This window comes from Toxotes jaculatrix, chromosome 18, assembly GCF_017976425.1.
Source record: "Toxotes jaculatrix isolate fToxJac2 chromosome 18, fToxJac2.pri, whole genome shotgun sequence".
NCBI lineage: Eukaryota > Metazoa > Chordata > Actinopteri > Toxotidae > Toxotes > Toxotes jaculatrix.
In genome coordinates, this window is record NC_054411.1 from 13,617,921 (window position 1) to 13,634,573 (window position 16,653).

At 43.5% G+C, this 16,653-nt stretch overlaps 1 protein-coding gene across 2 annotated transcripts; it reads right to left on the reverse strand.

The window, feature by feature from the left end:
• Window positions 1-2: 2 nt before the first annotated feature.
• On the reverse strand, window positions 3-16,123 carry atp2a1 (ATPase sarcoplasmic/endoplasmic reticulum Ca2+ transporting 1). Of its 2 annotated transcripts, XM_041061962.1 has the most exons (26): window positions 15,990-16,123; window positions 15,748-15,884; window positions 14,547-14,564; window positions 14,021-14,103; window positions 11,555-11,659; window positions 10,300-10,438; window positions 9,384-9,464; window positions 9,200-9,285; window positions 8,389-8,544; window positions 8,129-8,270; window positions 7,228-7,394; window positions 7,039-7,127; window positions 6,819-6,921; window positions 6,524-6,655; window positions 6,075-6,200; window positions 5,684-5,902; window positions 5,451-5,562; window positions 5,121-5,344; window positions 4,805-5,025; window positions 4,484-4,686; window positions 4,265-4,350; window positions 3,991-4,124; window positions 3,311-3,428; window positions 2,719-2,836; window positions 2,296-2,346; window positions 3-872 (listed from the first exon to the last, which is right to left on the reverse strand). In XM_041061962.1, the coding sequence occupies exons 2-25, from the start codon at window positions 15,863-15,865 to the stop codon at window positions 2,342-2,344; spliced, it is 2,985 nt and encodes a 994-aa protein (XP_040917896.1). In that variant the 5' UTR covers window positions 15,866-15,884; window positions 15,990-16,123; the 3' UTR covers window positions 3-872; window positions 2,296-2,341. The 2 variants fall into 2 exon arrangements, with proteins under 2 accessions (XP_040917896.1, XP_040917895.1); XM_041061961.1 differs by lacking the exon at window positions 2,296-2,346.
• Window positions 16,124-16,653: the final 530 nt, after the last annotated feature.

The following is a 16,653-nucleotide window of genomic DNA, read 5'->3' on the forward strand; positions in this document are numbered from 1 at the left end:
ACAGGGTTATTGGAAATTTCCGACACTAATATGCATATTAGCCTCAATAAATTCATATACGGAGTCACAGGCCATAAAAAGCTGAGAACCTTGAATTATGCAAAGATCCGGAGAAATAATATGCAGATAATAAAATTAAGTGTAATTTAGTACAAAATTACACATAACCTGCTATACTTATTGAATTTTAATCATAGCGCTGCAACAACAGTGAGAAATCAGTCTACATGAATATATTTACAATTATTTGGCAGTGTATTGACTAGTTACAGAACAGCTTTTGTTTGAGTAGGGAAGAAAACTGTTGGTAACAAAGTCAAACACAAAGAAGTTTTTGTCAAACAGATGTTGAACGTTAATCCCTCACAGCTGTAGAAGTCTTGCGAACTCTGATGACTTTGGTTTTCAGTCAGACCAGGTCCGCTATACCTTGTTGACCACGTTATAATACCTGCTGTGCTCTGCTGTGTAAACAGAACCTCCATTAATGTCATTAATTGATGCTAAACAGCTATTGACAGCAAATTATACATCTCAAAACTGAAGTTTGACAACTTTGACAGTTTCTTTAATACATATGTTTATTCTTTAAGAATAGAATCAACACAGAATAGTTTTAATAACTCTTACCTATATATTAATTTCAGTACATACACAGAAAAAAATATATTTTGCAGCTTTTTTTTGGTGTATTTTCAGATGGCTTATGTGTTTTCTGCTGTATTCTTGACACTTGATGTTTTGATCACATCAAAAGGCTGTTGGCAGGCTCACTTTCAGTGGGAGCGCTCAGCCTTTTCCCTCTATCCTCTGCGTCTCTGTGCTCTCTCTGCTTCTCACACTCTTTGCTGCACTTTGCCTCTAGACTTTCCCTGTATGAGAAAACAAAGGCCCGTCAGATGTAAGCTAATGGCAGCGTGCTGAGGTTAAGTAAATGCATTAAAAATGAATAGTCTTTGTACATTAAAGTTGGACTTTTTGGGAAATACAAAAAGTTAGCTTAGCCTAGCACAACCAAAACAGCTAGCCTGTCTCTATCCAAAGGAAACAAAAACCACCAACAAGAATCTCTCAAACTCACCAATTAACAGATTATACTTTGTTTGTTAAAGCACAGAATTTACAGAGACTTAAAGTAAAATTCACAGATTTTACAGGGGGTTATGCGCAGGACTATTTCTTGGCTGGGACCAGTAGATTTTCCACTAGTTTCATGGCAACTGCTGAGAGCCAAGAAATCCTGGTTGTATTTAGGAGAAGAAAATGGACACATCTGGCCCACACAAATTTAGTTCCTGACATTTAGCCAATAGATGACGTTATTTGGCTGTGTGGGCGATTGTACTAGCTAAAAAACAAACAAGATAATATAACCTCTTTAGTGAGGTGTAGAGGTGCTGGTAGACAGGTTTTTCTGACCTTTGCACAGAGCCGGGCTAGCTGTTTCCCCTGGATTCCAGTCTTTATGCTAAGCTAAGCTAATCAGCAGTTGCCTCAAGCCTTGTTTTTACTGTATAGAGTGGTATCGATCTTCTCATCTGAGTATGAGCAATAAAGCAAATGAGCACATTTACCAAAATTTACAGTTTACTCCTCATGCTCATTTTTGTGTCACATAGTGGGAAAAAGATTGCATATTTACCTTGCTGCAGCGATTGGGTGTGCCATTAGCTGTATAAATTACAGTTAAACTCAGCAGAAAACTTTTTTTCCCACTTTGTGACAATATCAAGTGAAAAAAAATCCTAAGCATTACTTTCAAGTTTTTATGTGAGCAGTGTCAAAAAAGCATTAGCAAGGCTGCTTGGGTAATTTTTCATAATCACAACAGCAACTGAGCATACTAAGTCTGTTTTGAGAAATAATCCAACATAATCCTGCCACAAGATTAGATTATGTTTTTACTGTTAGCAAAATGCACAGTATTAGTTTGAGTGCAGTAAATTCATAGTCAAAGCAAGAGGCACAAACCAAATGTGCTTCTTTTAAAGGATCTACAAACAAACTACTTTAAGCCAAAAGCTAAAGCAGCATTTTCAAGCTTCAAATGATAAACACAAACTATGCAATACTATAAATGATGCTGAGACCAATTATTGGACTTCTACTGGCAGGTAATGACAGATTCACAGCCGCCAGAACTGATCACACCTACATTCACAGTCCAAGTGATTAGTTCAGAAAGATTAACAGAATGTCTGTTTGACAGAGTCAAGTCAACATGTGTAATACCCAGCATGAAACTTTTAAGTACGTGCAGAGTGCTTAAACCCTTAGCTTGAGTCAGGGGAATACCTTTTTCTTTGTTATGGGGGTATGTAGGAGGGGGGGAGCAACGGGTTTAGGCTGGATTGTCAGAAAGGGAAAAGTGAAAAAGAACATCCAAGGAAAGGAACATTAGATTAAAGGGAAATAAAGTTCAGAGGATGGAAGGTAGGAGAAAATTAAAACTGTCAGGAATAAGAAAAGAGGGAGGAGAGGTTAACAGTTAAAACACATTAAAAGACATTTAATTGGGAGGTAAATTATTCCACAACATTCTATTAATCAACCATATTTTCTTCAGTTCAGGCTGAAATGTTCATGAGGGAGGATAAAGCCATGTATTCTTAAAACGTGTACATCATGATGTAATTTTGTCTGGATGTGAATTTACAAACATTTTTTACACGCTCTGAAAAAAGGAAACATGGTGAACAGGTCACATGTTCAACTTACCCTCCAGATATGTGCGAGCCACAAACTTGAGAAGCTCATCGAGGAGGATGACTGGGAAGGACAGCTTCAGCACCATCATCCACTGCTCCACATTCAAGTGAGTCAGCTTGAAGATCATCTGCGGACGGGAGTGGTGCCGTGTTAAAACAGCCACACAAACCATTTATTCAGGCAGAAATCACACTACAGTTTTACTTTGTGGGACACGGAAAATTAAATTAACTTAAAAAGTAAATAAATGTACAGAATAAATCCACAATAAAAAGTGACTGGTAGTTCAGCTGGCTGATATAAGCTTACTGTGAATTTAACTATTGGTACGATGGTTGGCTAAACAGTAATTTCATTGCAGAAATTCCATGTTTGAGGTTATTGAGGTTATTGTGAATGTACAGCTGAACAGCTGATTTGATTGTGCACCACCCTGAACGCCACCTCTAGTTAGTAATTTGAGCAACTGAGCGGTGCATCACCTGTAAGTATTTAAGCAATGAGAATGTGAGAGAGAGACCATGGAGATTGGAGAGGCACTGTGTGTGTGTGAGGGAAAAGTGGAGGGGGAGATGGATGTGGTGCAGGAGCTCAGACTCACTGGCAGGGGGTCGACGTAGATGATCATGAAGTGAAGGGACATGGAGAGGCTCATGGCACCCACCAGCCAGCCATTGCTCCAGGGGGGCATACGCACCAGGGACTGGTTCTCAGACAAGCTGGGTGGGGAGGAAGGAGGGTGGAGGCGGAGAGGTATGTTAATATGTGCGTGTTGTGGTGAATGCATGAAAATATATACGTGAAGAATAAGAATAAACTGGAGATACGGCAAAGGAAGATGTCCTTGACTAGGCTTCCAAAAACATATCAGCACAGTGGAAACTCTATTACACTGAATGTGTTTGCAGAAACCAGTGCCACTGCAGTGTTCAGCTTGTTTCATGACAATATAATCGGCACTCCACTGCACTGTCACATGTTTTTAACATGTTATGCATTGTATTCATATCATAATCATAGTTGCAATGTTTTCAAATAACTAGCAACCCAAGCTGAAAATAAATCTTGAAAGTGTAAAAAGTGCAATACAGCCCTCTGAACTGTAGTGGAATAGAAGTAAAAAGTACTTCAAATTTTTACTACAGTAGAGTACTTTTGTATATGTACTCAGTTACTTTACATCACTGGGTAGAAAATCATCTATTTTTCATTCACAGTGCTGAGGTTAGTGCTCGAGTTGAAGACCCAACAATGGCCTTTGAGCACAGAGCGTAGTCAGACCTGTTCAGAGCGTTGCACATCTCGATGGTGACCAGCACAGACAGAGCCATGGTCATTGGCGGAGCAGCCTCGAACACCTCGCAGTGAACCCCCGCAAAGTCCTCATTATCCTCGCTGCACTGCATGAAGTGTGACTGACGGGAGCGAGACAAACACAGATCCTTCAAAGTCTGGCACAGACTCTCAGAACCTAAAAACCTTGTACGATGTGTGCTTGTATATTTGTGTGAAGTTTTACATGATTAGTTCACAAATAACAGTGTTAAATACTAACCAACTGGTGGAAGGTGACCATGGGGCCATCGTCACAGTACAGGAACCACCAGGCAGCAGCTGCAACAGTTGCAGCACCAACATAACCTGAAGGACACATTACTGTGTTAAATCAAATCAAACTTTATCAGCAACTTTATCAAAAGTTGCTGAAGGCCATTTTTGCATGAGCTTCAACCACAATGGGATGAGGGATTTTTCTGAACCTAATGTGCTGTACCTCCAATGGCCAGATATCTAAAGAAAAGCCAGCCAGAGATGAGGGGCTCCTTAGGGGAGCGGGGGGCTTTGCCCATGATGTCCAGGTCAGGGGGGTTGAAACCCAGTGCGGTGGCAGGCAGACCGTCAGTCACAAGGTTGACCCACAGCAGCTGGACGGGGATCAGAGCCTCGGGCAGACCCAGGGCAGCGGTAAGAAAGATACTGAAGAAGAGATCATTTTTTTTCTCTTAGCTTTGACACACTGTTTATGTCTCACTTGTCTTGTCTTGACTGGAAATATTGTCTTAAGTTGCACAAAAATATCACATCCTGCACTCACCAGACCACCTCACCGACATTGGAGGAGATGAGGTAGCGGATGAACTGCTTCATGTTGTTGTAAATGGCTCTGCCCTCCTCAACAGCAGACACAATGGAAGAGAAGTTGTCGTCAGCCAGGACCATCTCAGAGGCAGACTTGGCAACGGCAGTGCCAGAGCCCATGGCGATGCCAATCTCCGCCTTCTTCAAGGCAGGGGCATCGTTCACTCCATCACCGGTCTTGGGAAAATGGAGGAGAGGGATGATGTGTTAGCCTGAGATATGTTCTCGTATTTGCCTTTTAAACACAACAAAAACTCTGTTCTCCTCCTTACCATGGCAGTAATCTCATCAAAGCCTTGCAGGAACTCAACGATCTTAGACTTGTGGGAAGGTTCTACTCTGGCAAAGCAGCAAGCCTTTCGGACGGCGTTCTTCTGATCATATGGAGACAGGTCATCAAATTCACGACCAGTGAAGGCCTTTCCAGTGACATCCTCATCCTCAGAGAAGATGCCGATACGACGGCAGATGGCCACAGCTGTACCCTTGTTGTCACCTACAGGAGGGGGGGTAGAAATTAAGATTTTGTTTTCTCTGTTAAAGATTAAATTCATTTCTTATACAGTGACATTAAATTACAGAGTGTAACACGTATTACTGACCAGTAATCATGATGACACGGATGCCAGCGGCCCTGCAAAGCTCAATGGAGCTCATGACTTCCTTACGAGGAGGGTCGAGCATGCCGACACAGCCCACGAAGGTCAAGTCAGTCTGGATATAATAAGAAAGCAAAAAAAGTTTTGTGTTTATCCGTTGCCACCTGTGAGATACTGATATTTTTGAACTGAATAATCTCTTTTAATCTGTTATTCATCTGTTATTTATCACCCACCTCATAGTCTGCAAACTTGGTAGAGTCCTCCAGGTTCATCTCCTCCTTCCTCAGAGGTGTGTCGCGGGTGGCCAGTGCCAAACAACGGAGGGTGTCGCGCCCTGTGCCCCACTCCTTGATGACCGTCATGATGTGTTCTTTGACCGGGCCAGTCAGGGGTACACGAGTGGTGCCCACGCGGACGTAGGCGCAACGGTCAATGACACCCTCTGGAGCACCCTGATTACACAAAAATGACAACCGTTAGCTTGAGTTTGTTAAACAGATGTTTGTCTCCTTTATTTGGGGTGATTTTTTTTTTTATTATAATGTCATTATATCTATTATAGAGTCCCTGTGTTTGAACAGTTTTTGGTGATGTCCTTTTATGCATGTCCTGTGTCACACTCACTTTGACAAACATCTTGTTTCCCACAGGGGCTTTGGCGGACTTGGCAGGAGAGCAGTAGACTGACATGGACTTCCTGTCTCTGGAGAACTCCAGGGTGAACTCCTTCCTCATCAGCTGCTTGATCACCTGTCAGGAAGTGAAGGAGAAGGAGGTGAACTGGATGAAAAAGATCAAAAATCAAGGCTGAGCCTTGCATGTGTATTAACTACTGTGGATTCATAACTACATATCTTTTACATGCAAACAGCCATTTGATCCATTGTTCATATACAAATATTGATAGTATCCACTCTTTTGAATAGATGTGGCCTTTAGACAGAAATTGAAAATTCTAAAAGCTTAGATTACACTTTTAATTGGGAGACAGATGGACCTGTCCTCCGTGTTTGTGAGATGTCTTTGTGTAGGACAACACACCACATACGGTGTGGGATCTTTTGTGTACTTACAGCACAGCACGCATTTGCCCTTTCCACCTTGGACAGGCCACGAACTTCAGTGTTGAACACGTTCATCTTCTCCACCAAACAGCACAGGGCTGTTTCAGTGGCTTCACCCACTTTCTCATAAATACCCTTGGACTGAATCATGGATTGAGAGAGAGAGAGAGAGAGAGAGAGAGAGAGAGAGAGAGAGAGAGAGAGAGAGAGAGAGAGAGAGAGAGAGAGAGAGTTAGAGAACAGTCTGTTAAACACAAAAAACATTCATGTCATGAACACAAAATATCCTGAGTTCTCTGCAGACCTCGTTGTAGTCCAGGGAAGAGTCATTGCACAGAGCGCAGATGGTAGCCAGCTCAACCAGTCCGTCGTACTGTCCACACTTCACAGACATGCCGCTCTTTGTACTAACAGAAAATGACATATGACAAAAATATGTGGTTAAAATGTTGTTCTTCAAAAATGGGTTATTGTTTTATGTGTGTTCTTTTTTAACATGAATTCATTTCTCTTGTGACACTCACACTTCTCCCTCGGGGGTGTACTTTGAGCCAGAGATGTCGAACTGACTGAGGGAAACACTGTCTCCCTCCACTTTATCAATGATGAACATCTGCATGGAAACATGACTTTTCAATCACCAGCAGTCTTTGTGGCTTGAAAATGAGTATATTTTTGCATGTGTGACCTCACAGCTGTGAGTGTGAACCCACCTTAGTCACACACATCTGGTTGGTGGTGAGGGTGCCAGTCTTGTCGGAGCAGATGACTGAGGTGCAGCCCAGGGTCTCCACAGAGGGCAGGCTTCTGACGATGGCGTTCTTCTTTGCCATACGACGCGTTCCCAGAGCCAGGCAGGTGGTGATGACAGCGGGCAGGCCTGATGGGCAGATGGATGAAGTGAAGAGCAAAAAAAAAAAAAAAAAGAGGTACACAGTGAAGCTGACATGAGGTAACAAACTTTTCCAAAACTATCAAGAAAGGAAAGGTAAGATGGATGATGGATGAAATGTTAAAGGGGTCTTCTCAATCAAGAAAAAAAAAATAGGTGAAAAGAAAGAATGACCTGACATGTCTGTTCAAAACCACCTGGACCTCGGGCACTCTGCCACTTGGCTGGCTGACAGTAGTGGTGGTCCCAACACAACTCACGTAACACATGAGTTGGAGTACACCCAAACTGCTGTGTTCTCCAGAGGTATTCATGTAGGAGGGGGCTGCTGCAAGCCATTCAGTCCCTCTGCACCCACAGTCAGATCTGTGCTCAGATTCTTGGCAAAAATCAATTCCGACAATGGTGCGGAGAAGGTCTGGAGAGCGTCCAGCTTAGTGACATTATGGTGGCATCGCTGTTTGCAGATGATGTTGTCCTTTTGGCATCATTAGACTGTGGTGTCTGATATGTGCTGGCACAGTTTGCAGCTGACTGTGGTGTGATGGGGAGGAGTGTGAGCGCCGCCAAATCTGAGACTGTTTTTGTTTTAGAAAATGTGATCAGTCCTATTCTATCAACAGGTGAACATTTGGTCTTAAAAGAAACTTCAATTTGAGTTAACTGGAAGCTGCAGCGTCATATAGACGGTAACCAGATGGAAATTAATTGCAGTGGTTTACCTTCAGGGATGGCAGCCACAGCCAGAGCCACAGCAATCTTGAAATAGTAGATAGCACCGCGGATCCAGGAGCCTCCATGGACGGGGTCATTGAAATGGCCAATGTTGATTATCCAGACAGCCACACAAATGAGGGAGATGACCTGGAGGCAGTCAGAGGGATGTCTGTGTTTTAGGCCATATGGGTCTTGGACACTTTTAAAATATGGACAAATAAATAAAACACTGGTACTGGTAGTGATACAGTTTTGTCTCACCCACCTTAGAGAGCTGCTCTCCAAACTCGTCCAGTTTCTGCTGCAGAGGGGTCTTCTCCTGCTCAGTGGCAGCCATCTGGTCACGAATCTTACCGATTTCAGTGGAGACGCCGGTTGCTACAGCAATACCAATGGCTTTTCCTGCAGCGATGTTGGTGCCCTGAACAGAAGAGAGGGAGAAACCCTGATGTTAACATTCAGCTGAAGGCACAGTGGTGCTTGGGTTACAGCCATTAGCCTCGCAGAACAGTTGTAGACTCTTAGTCTTGTTATTGGCTATTATTTTCCACAACCCTCAGATGGAGCATGTGTAATTGTACTTATGTCAGACAGGGGCTCATTGTTTTGAGAAATTGCATTATGGAACAAACAATTTACAGGAAAGCTGTAAAGCTTATGAGCTGAAGTGTAGCAGTGTTTCTCATGAAGATCATTTCATAGTCTAAATTTATTATGCCAGAGTAAATGACATTTTAATGTGCATCTCCATCCACTACACTTATGCAAATATTAGCAGTTGGGAGCTGGTGGTGCTAATTATCAAGGCTGGTGCCATTAAACCACTGCAGGAGGAGAAGACACGATGACATGACGTAGTAAACATACAAACATAATTCAAACATAAACAATGCAGATAACATGATGGAAATACAGCATTTACAAAAAGTCATTTCATGTATTAATCATCATGTATAATCATGTATGTAGGAATGTTTCCTCACTGAACCACACATCTGATGTTTTTGTCTTCTGCATAAAAACGAAAAATGTTCAAGCAATGGCAAAAGAGAGCAGGGCGTGAGAACAACACTCACAGAGAACAGCATGTTCTTCTTGTCCTGGTTGACAGCTCTGGGGTCTGGAACTGCATCAGTGTGCTTGATCACACTGACAGACTCACCTATGGGAAATACAAGTGTTGGATGGAGTGATCAAAGAAGGGAACAGACATCAAACATATGTCCTTTTTTGGCCGCACATTTGTCACGTAGCACCCACCAGTAAGAATAGACTGGTCTACACGCAGGGTTGTAGATTTGATGGAGATGATCCTGATGTCAGCTGGCACTTTGTCACCAACTAGATGCACACACACACACAAGCACACACAAAGAAATACACAAAAAAGTTACTTCATAAAAATTCAGATTTTGTCTTTCTACTTTAAGAGACCATTTATATTGGTATCTGATGGAAGCTTTTTCCTTTTGTGCACGATTACAGTACAAACTGCTTCATATCAATCTGACTGCAGCATTACAGCAGGATGGAGGTATGGAGAAGGGGGGGAGGCAGAGTTGATTGACTGGTTTTAGCACTCTGTATGGATGGTGTTGTTGTTGAAAACTGATACCACAGTCAGAGTCAGAGGGAGAGGGAGACCTTGGGGAGATCATGAAATGAAAAGAACAGGTGTACAACAAACAGAGGGAGCGGGTGAGACAGAGGAGCGAGTCGATATTAAGTGTATTTATACTCAAGCTTGTTTTTTTTCTTCCTGCAGAAAGTTCCTTCAGTTCCCCTCCACCCCCTTTTCTCTGCGACTGCCTTAAAAGGGCCCATGTTCAATCTCAAGGACATCATGTATTCATATACACACACACACGTGCATGTGACTTGACTTGAAGTATATGAGCCGACAACGATTCAGCAGCTGCAGGACACTGAGAAGCTCGATCTCTTCTTTACGTTAAATCAAACAAAGAGATCCGGCTGAATAAGCAAACTGCAGCTACTTTTTGTTTGCTAGCACACGGGGGCAAAGGTCATCAGTGATCATCATCTCATTTCACACCAGGAGTCAGACTTTATTATCCTAAATCATTTGCTGGCTAGGTCTAAGGTTAAGAAGTCCTGGACAGGATAAGGTAGGTAAAGCAGTGAAAGGCAAGCCCTCCATGACTGGGGATCTTACCGGAAACCTCCACCACATCCCCGGGAACAATCTCCCTGGCCTTGATTCTCTGCACACTCTTCCTGTCCGCCCGGTAAACTTTCCCCATCTCAGGCTCGTACTCCTTCAGAGCCTCAATGGCGCTCTCTGCGTTGCGCTCCTGTTGCAAAAACACACACAAAGCAAAACACATGGTTATTTTGGTACCATGGTCTCCATGACTATTTGAACACATCGACAAATTGTGCCACTGTGTTGCTCCTTCTTGTGCATCTTCAGAGTCAATTAAAGTCATGTGGGTGTCCTGAGGTCACACCTGAAAAGCTATACATTTAATTTTTGAGGGTTTGGTTTGGTGAGATGGCTGCACACAAACCACACCCATATATATACACCAGTAAGTCTCTATGATGACAGGTGTGTTTAACCATCTAAGCGAAGACAGGGAGAAACATGTCAAAACATTTAAGTAAGTGCATCAGGAGCTGTTCATCGCTAGATAATAACAGGATGTTCAGTAATAGATAAATTGTTTTTCGTATCTGTGGTGAACACCATGTTTGTTTGCACTGTGAGATGTCCATCTGTCTGAGCAGCCTCAAGCTGAACAACAGGTTGATCAGAGAATAACATTCAGTTCAGTCTGTGATTTCTTCCAAGGCTGCCCTCGATCGCCTCAAAGTGTAAAGCCCAACTTATGCCAGCCGCCCTCCCTCTCTCTACTCTCCCCCGTACCCCCCATGTGTGAATCCTTGTGCATAGTTTCCAAATGACTGCCGCAGGGTTGATATGAACCCCCCTACCACACACACACACACCCTAGGCCTGTGGTAACCTGATCGGCCCTCTGTATTTTTACTGTGGATTGCTCAGTGTGGATTGTAGCGAAGCAGGCTGTGTTTTGAGCCTTCAAGGCAGCACGGGTCCCAGTTCGCCAGCCCGCCCCTCCTCCCCTCCGCTCGCCCTGTTGGCTTAACCTTTCACCCTTTCACCTCCTGCTGACGTCATGCCTCTCATTCTGGCTTCCCTTGAACCACGAGCCTTCGGCCTGCTGCTCTGGAAGGAGTGTGTGCTTAAAGTAAAGGACACGGACTGCGACCAGAACAGGCCGCCGTCGAGTGTGATTTATTGTGTGTGACTGTTGCTAAGTATAAGAGTCTATTTAGGTGTGTGTAAAAGACAGTATTCAGAGGCAGGTATGTGTCCTTGTGATTGCAATTGTTCCTCTGTGCATGTGCGTGTGTCTGTGTGTACATGTGTGTGTGTGCTCACTGACCTGCCACACTCCAACGACAGCATTTGCGATGAGGATGAGGAGGATGACGAAGGGTTCAACAAAGGCAGTGACAGTCTCCTCACCTTCCTCAAACCAAGCCAGTACCTGAGACAGACATGAGAGCGCATATTAGAATACCATAGAATAAAAAGTGGAAAGTCTCTGGAAAAGTTGTGTTGGGCATTTTTTCATTTTCAGACTTTTCAGACTTGGCCCCAGTAAGATGTTTACGTAATATTCAAATCTAGGAAAATTGCGTGTTTAATAACATTTTCATTTTTAGCTGAAATAATTCCCTTTTACAGTCGGTAAGTCTGATACTCTGCTTGGTGCAACAAGTGTTTGTAAGTTTATTGTGCACTTGCTCCTCAGGGTGAGAGTATTATCTTTTACTGCAGGTCAGCATTAAACATGAGTCGCCAATAGTCATGGCGAGGGGCTATTTATGAGTTATGAACCATTACTGGATCAAATGTCATTTCACTTTGTCACTGTTGTATCTTATGTTATCCTGTGTGTGAAGCCTCTCTTTGACATGTGATTCTTTTCCAAACCTATAGTCTTAACCTATAAGCACGTGTGTGACCCTGTGAGTGGGACTCCCATGTTACTACCACAGGTCTGTTTCGGAAAGGCTCCATGTTGACATTGACACAGATTAGTTGCAGGCCAGCGGAGCACGGACCTAACAAGAGAGAGAACACGGGAGTCCTCCCATCCTCCTCCAGTAGCCTTTAGTTTTTTTTGCTCAGCATCACAATCTACTGTGTTTTTCATTCGCCTGCTTTTCATCTCACATCTTTTCTCACCCTTATCCCAAAATAGGCTGTATTGCTCACTCTCTCCGGTCTGTCTTCACCCCGCTTCTCTTCAAAGACAAAATCGATCTCCAGAATGAGAGTCAGAGCCTGTCAGCACGTTGCAGTGGTAGGACATTCCTGTGTGTATGAATAGGATGGTCGTGTATTTGCAGTATTTAGTGTTCTCTCTTTTAGAAACCATATACGACTCTGAATCTATTGCTCTCGTTTGTCATTGTAACAAACAATGCCATTGTGCAACCCAATCCCTGACTCCCCCCTCACCCTCCTCTCTGTCTCTCACTCTCTCCTGCTGCTGCTGCAAGCCATCCCTCGTTCCTTCCATCCCTGACCTTTGTCCAAGGATACAGTTTCTCGTCCTGGCTTGAGACTTTCTTAAAATAAAGCTCCTGCCATGCATATGTGCTCACACACACTCAACCACACACACATACACAGTCACTCTCTTGTCTTTCCCTTTATCTTGCTCTGTTTCATACACACATACACACACACACACACACACACACACACACACACACACACACACACACACACACACACACACACACACACACACGGCCGTCAAGCCTTCTAAGGCCATAGTGACAGCTGTACAGGGAGGCCAGAGGGCAGAGATCGAGGATTAAGACAATGTGTCCAGCCTCCTCTCCTCCACAAAACAGTTTTGGAGTGGGCAGCGGGCAGGGCAGGAGGGAGAGAGGGATTCCTTGTGTAAATGAGAGTGAGGACACGAGTCCAAATGTAATTTAATAACTCAGTGATGTACAAGCCGTGTTTGTCGGCCTGCGTGTGTGTGTGCGTAATCACAAAGAAAACATGCGAGGGGTTAAAGAAGATGCAGCTCATTGCTGCGGACTTCAGCACATTCACTGCCAGTTTATTGTCCCTTAACATTTGCTTTTGCACTCATCAATCCTGCTCTTCTTATTTCTGTTACTTCAGCAGATTGGTTTCAGTTTTGTTTCTGAGGTGCTTTAAGACACAGTTGAGATGCACGCTCTCCTATGCAACAACTCCGACCAGCTAATATATGACCGTGTTCCCACTCAACCAGCTCCTCCAGGTTTGGTAGTCCCTAAATTCAGACTAAGCCAGACATTAGCCTTAATATAACCTAAGCCTAAACATAAACATTTGATTGATGGAGCTTGTTCTAGATGGTTTGGAAACAAGGGCGTAAACAGTCCTTTAACTGTTGACACCGCCTTGTCAGTGGTCAGCTTCACCACGCTAAATACAGACTTTTGATGAGTGCAAATAGAGCTAATTAATCAAATGTGAAAAATCTTTTGTTTGTGACTCAAATTAATAGGAAACCTTTCTCTGGAAGTATCACACCTGTTAAAACAACAGCTCTGAATATTCATAGAGCAAGAGACTGTTAATAATATTTGTACTTTTTTCTTTGCCAAGCATTTCATAGTGCTTATAGAGCAGATTTCTGAGAAATTTATTTTGGTAAATGTAAAAGGCAGCGATCAAACATCAAGCACTTTTAGTCATGATGGAACAAATATCTAATCCTTCTTTTCTCATTAGACCCCTCAAATACCAGGTGATCAGTTTCTAAAACCTCGGCATAAACAATACTGAATATTACAAAGACACAATGTCATGTATAGTGAAAAGTGAACAGACTCACAAAAGAGATGCAGGCGGCCAGCAGCAAGATTCTGACCAACAGGTCCTCAAACTGTTCCACCACCAACTCCCAGATACTCTTTCCTGATCAAAGAGAAAATACATCAAATCACACACAATTCAAAAGTGATCCTTGCATATCTTTGGCTCCAATTAACGTAGCTGACTGTTAACTCCAAACCCACATGGTGCAGATATAAACTATATGTGAGTGTGGGTTTTGCTGGAAGGCAGAAAATAAACAGAGTTGGAGTTTGATTTCTTGAAGTGTGTGTGCGTGTGGTGTAAACATATTATTAGTCAGTTGGGTCACTAAAACTATCTCCAAGCCCCGTGGCCTGCTGGTGGAACACAGCAAGAAGCCAGCGACAGGTGTTAAACAAAAGACCGTGTGTGACTTGTCATCACAGGAAGTGAGGGGGAACAGGTGCGTCCGGGTGGCACAAAGTTAAAAGGTGCACCCTGATCATCAGCACATGTGATTCAAACATGAATAATTGAAAAGCAGGTGTTTAAAGTGGACTCACCCTCCTCTGCTGGCAGCTCTGTGGGTGAAGAGAAACAAAGAATATTAATAAAGCACAGTGGTGCATCACAGTTTGCTCAGTTTGTTTTTAATGCATTAAAAGTTTCGACCCTTAACCATCCATCCCTGAACTGAGTGTAAATGAAAGGTATATAAGTAGCAGCTGGTTTGTTCAGGCCTTCTTGTCCTGCTGCCAGTTTGTGACACAAATTTAGCAGCTTCGGTAACCGACCTTTACAGTGACCCTCAATTACTCTGTTGTTATAGTTTGCAGTTACTCTGTCAACATCTGCTTGTCAGCTGAGATTCTCCACACCGAGCACAGTCACTGCACTGTGACTGAGCATGCAACAATAAGACAGTAAGTTCACCCCAACATGCGTGTTCACGAAAACGTGTTTGTTGTTCATTTTAAAATGCTCCAGTGAAACAGGTTTTTACTGCACATAGACCACAGCAGACATTTTGACTGGTCGTAGCAGGAAATGTGCAGTTCCATTAAAGTGTCCTAGTTCCAGGCCCACATATCACTGGGACACTTAAATGAAACAGAGCAATTGTTAAGGGTATCGGTTACACATTTGCTTTTCCCTGCTGTGACAAGTTAAAGTGTCAGTTGTAAAAACAGACTGTAGGATGCAGGTGTTCTCCACTTGCAAGCTTTTTTTCTGGAGCTCTCGGCTGAGTTTCCCAGGCTGTGAGATGTGGCTGAGAAAAGCAAGTAAGTGGATTCGCTCGATTTCAAAATGACAATACATAGATTATCTTCAACTCAAATTAAAGCCAGGGGTGATTGTCAGAAACCTGAAGCTCTGATGCACCTGCTCCACAAACACCACTGTCTTTCTGTCATTCAGTTTACCTTAATTACACCATCATCATAAAGTCACACACTGTGCCACTTCATCTATCAGTCATCAACAGTCTTCCCACTTCTCCTCCTTCACCATCTCTTTCTTCTTCCCTCAGTGTCTGTTTCTGCCATTTTATCTTTCTACACCTTTCACATACACAGTGTTTCTGCCTCTATGCCTTCTCATCTCTCCTCCAAGCTAAATCCAATGAGCTGATACATGCGTCTTCCTCCTCCTGGACCTCCCCATCCTGCAATTCCTCAATCATTTCATTCATTACTACTCGTTCTTTCCACTCTCCAATGCTCCATCCAACCGTTCCTTCTGGTCATCCATTCTCTCCCTCACCGTTGAAGCCATACTTGTCCAGGTTCTTCTTAACCTGCTCGGGCGACAGGCCGGTGTCTTCGGTGACGCCGAAGTAGGACAGAACGTCCGCTGACTCTTTGGTGTGTGCGTTCTCCATCCTCGCTGAAACGGAGAGGCTTCAGGACAAAAGGGAAAAAAAACACAGAAACACTCACATCAGTCTGAGCGGCCCAGCTGGCTTGAAACTGAAACTTAAAACAACTGGAGCTATGTTCACCCACCACTTTCTTGAAGTGTGGGATTGGGATTAAAACCTGGCAACCCCCTGCGTTCACACTTGCTCTCTCTCTGCCCCCTCACTCTCTCTCTCTCTCTGGGCTGTTGCTCTCCTCTCGGAGCCCTGGACTGACAGAAAGTGCAACCTGGCAAACTGTCCTGAAAAGTTTTATACAGATGAAAAAGTGGCCTCATTGGTGCTTTCTCACCGTTCGCTCACCCCTCATTGGCTGTGAACGTCACAAATAGGTGGGCAGGGATGGCCCTGTGGTAAAGAATAGGTCGTGGGGGGGTGGGGGCGGGGGGCAACAACTGCAGAGGGGGTCTACTGCCGAGCAAGCTGGAAATAAGATGTGCATAAGAGAACATGCATGGTCAGGACAATGGGAGGAGCGAGGGCAACGTAATGGCTTTCTGATTGAGAGGTAGGGGACACTGATGGCCACCTGACAGAGTATAAAGCAGATTTCAAACTTCTACTAAGCACATTTCCTCAAGTACAATCTTGAGGTGTGTATACTTGAGTGTTTCCAATTTACTTTTTCTTTTTTTTCCATTTTACTCCTCTGCCTTTATTAGACTACTTTACAAATTAAGATTTAACATTAAAAAAACAAGACGCGCTTATAAAATACAGTTTGCTGCCATCAAAGCAGTGGTTCTCAACCT

What these genes read in the sequence shown, in the direction of transcription:
- atp2a1 (XM_041061961.1), bottom strand. Translation starts at nt 15,865, where the DNA reads ATGGAGAACGCACACACCAAAGAGTCAGCGGACGTTCTGTCCTACTTC. An exon ending in GGATGTGGTGGAGGTTTCCG is followed by an intron (nt 9,465 to 10,299) that starts GTAAGATCCCCA and finishes GTGTGCATCTAG; the next exon opens with TTGGTGACAAAGTGCCAGCT. An exon ending in AGACCAGTCTATTCTTACTG is followed by an intron (nt 9,286 to 9,383) that starts GTGGGTGCTACG and finishes TATTTCCCATAG; the next exon opens with GTGAGTCTGTCAGTGTGATC.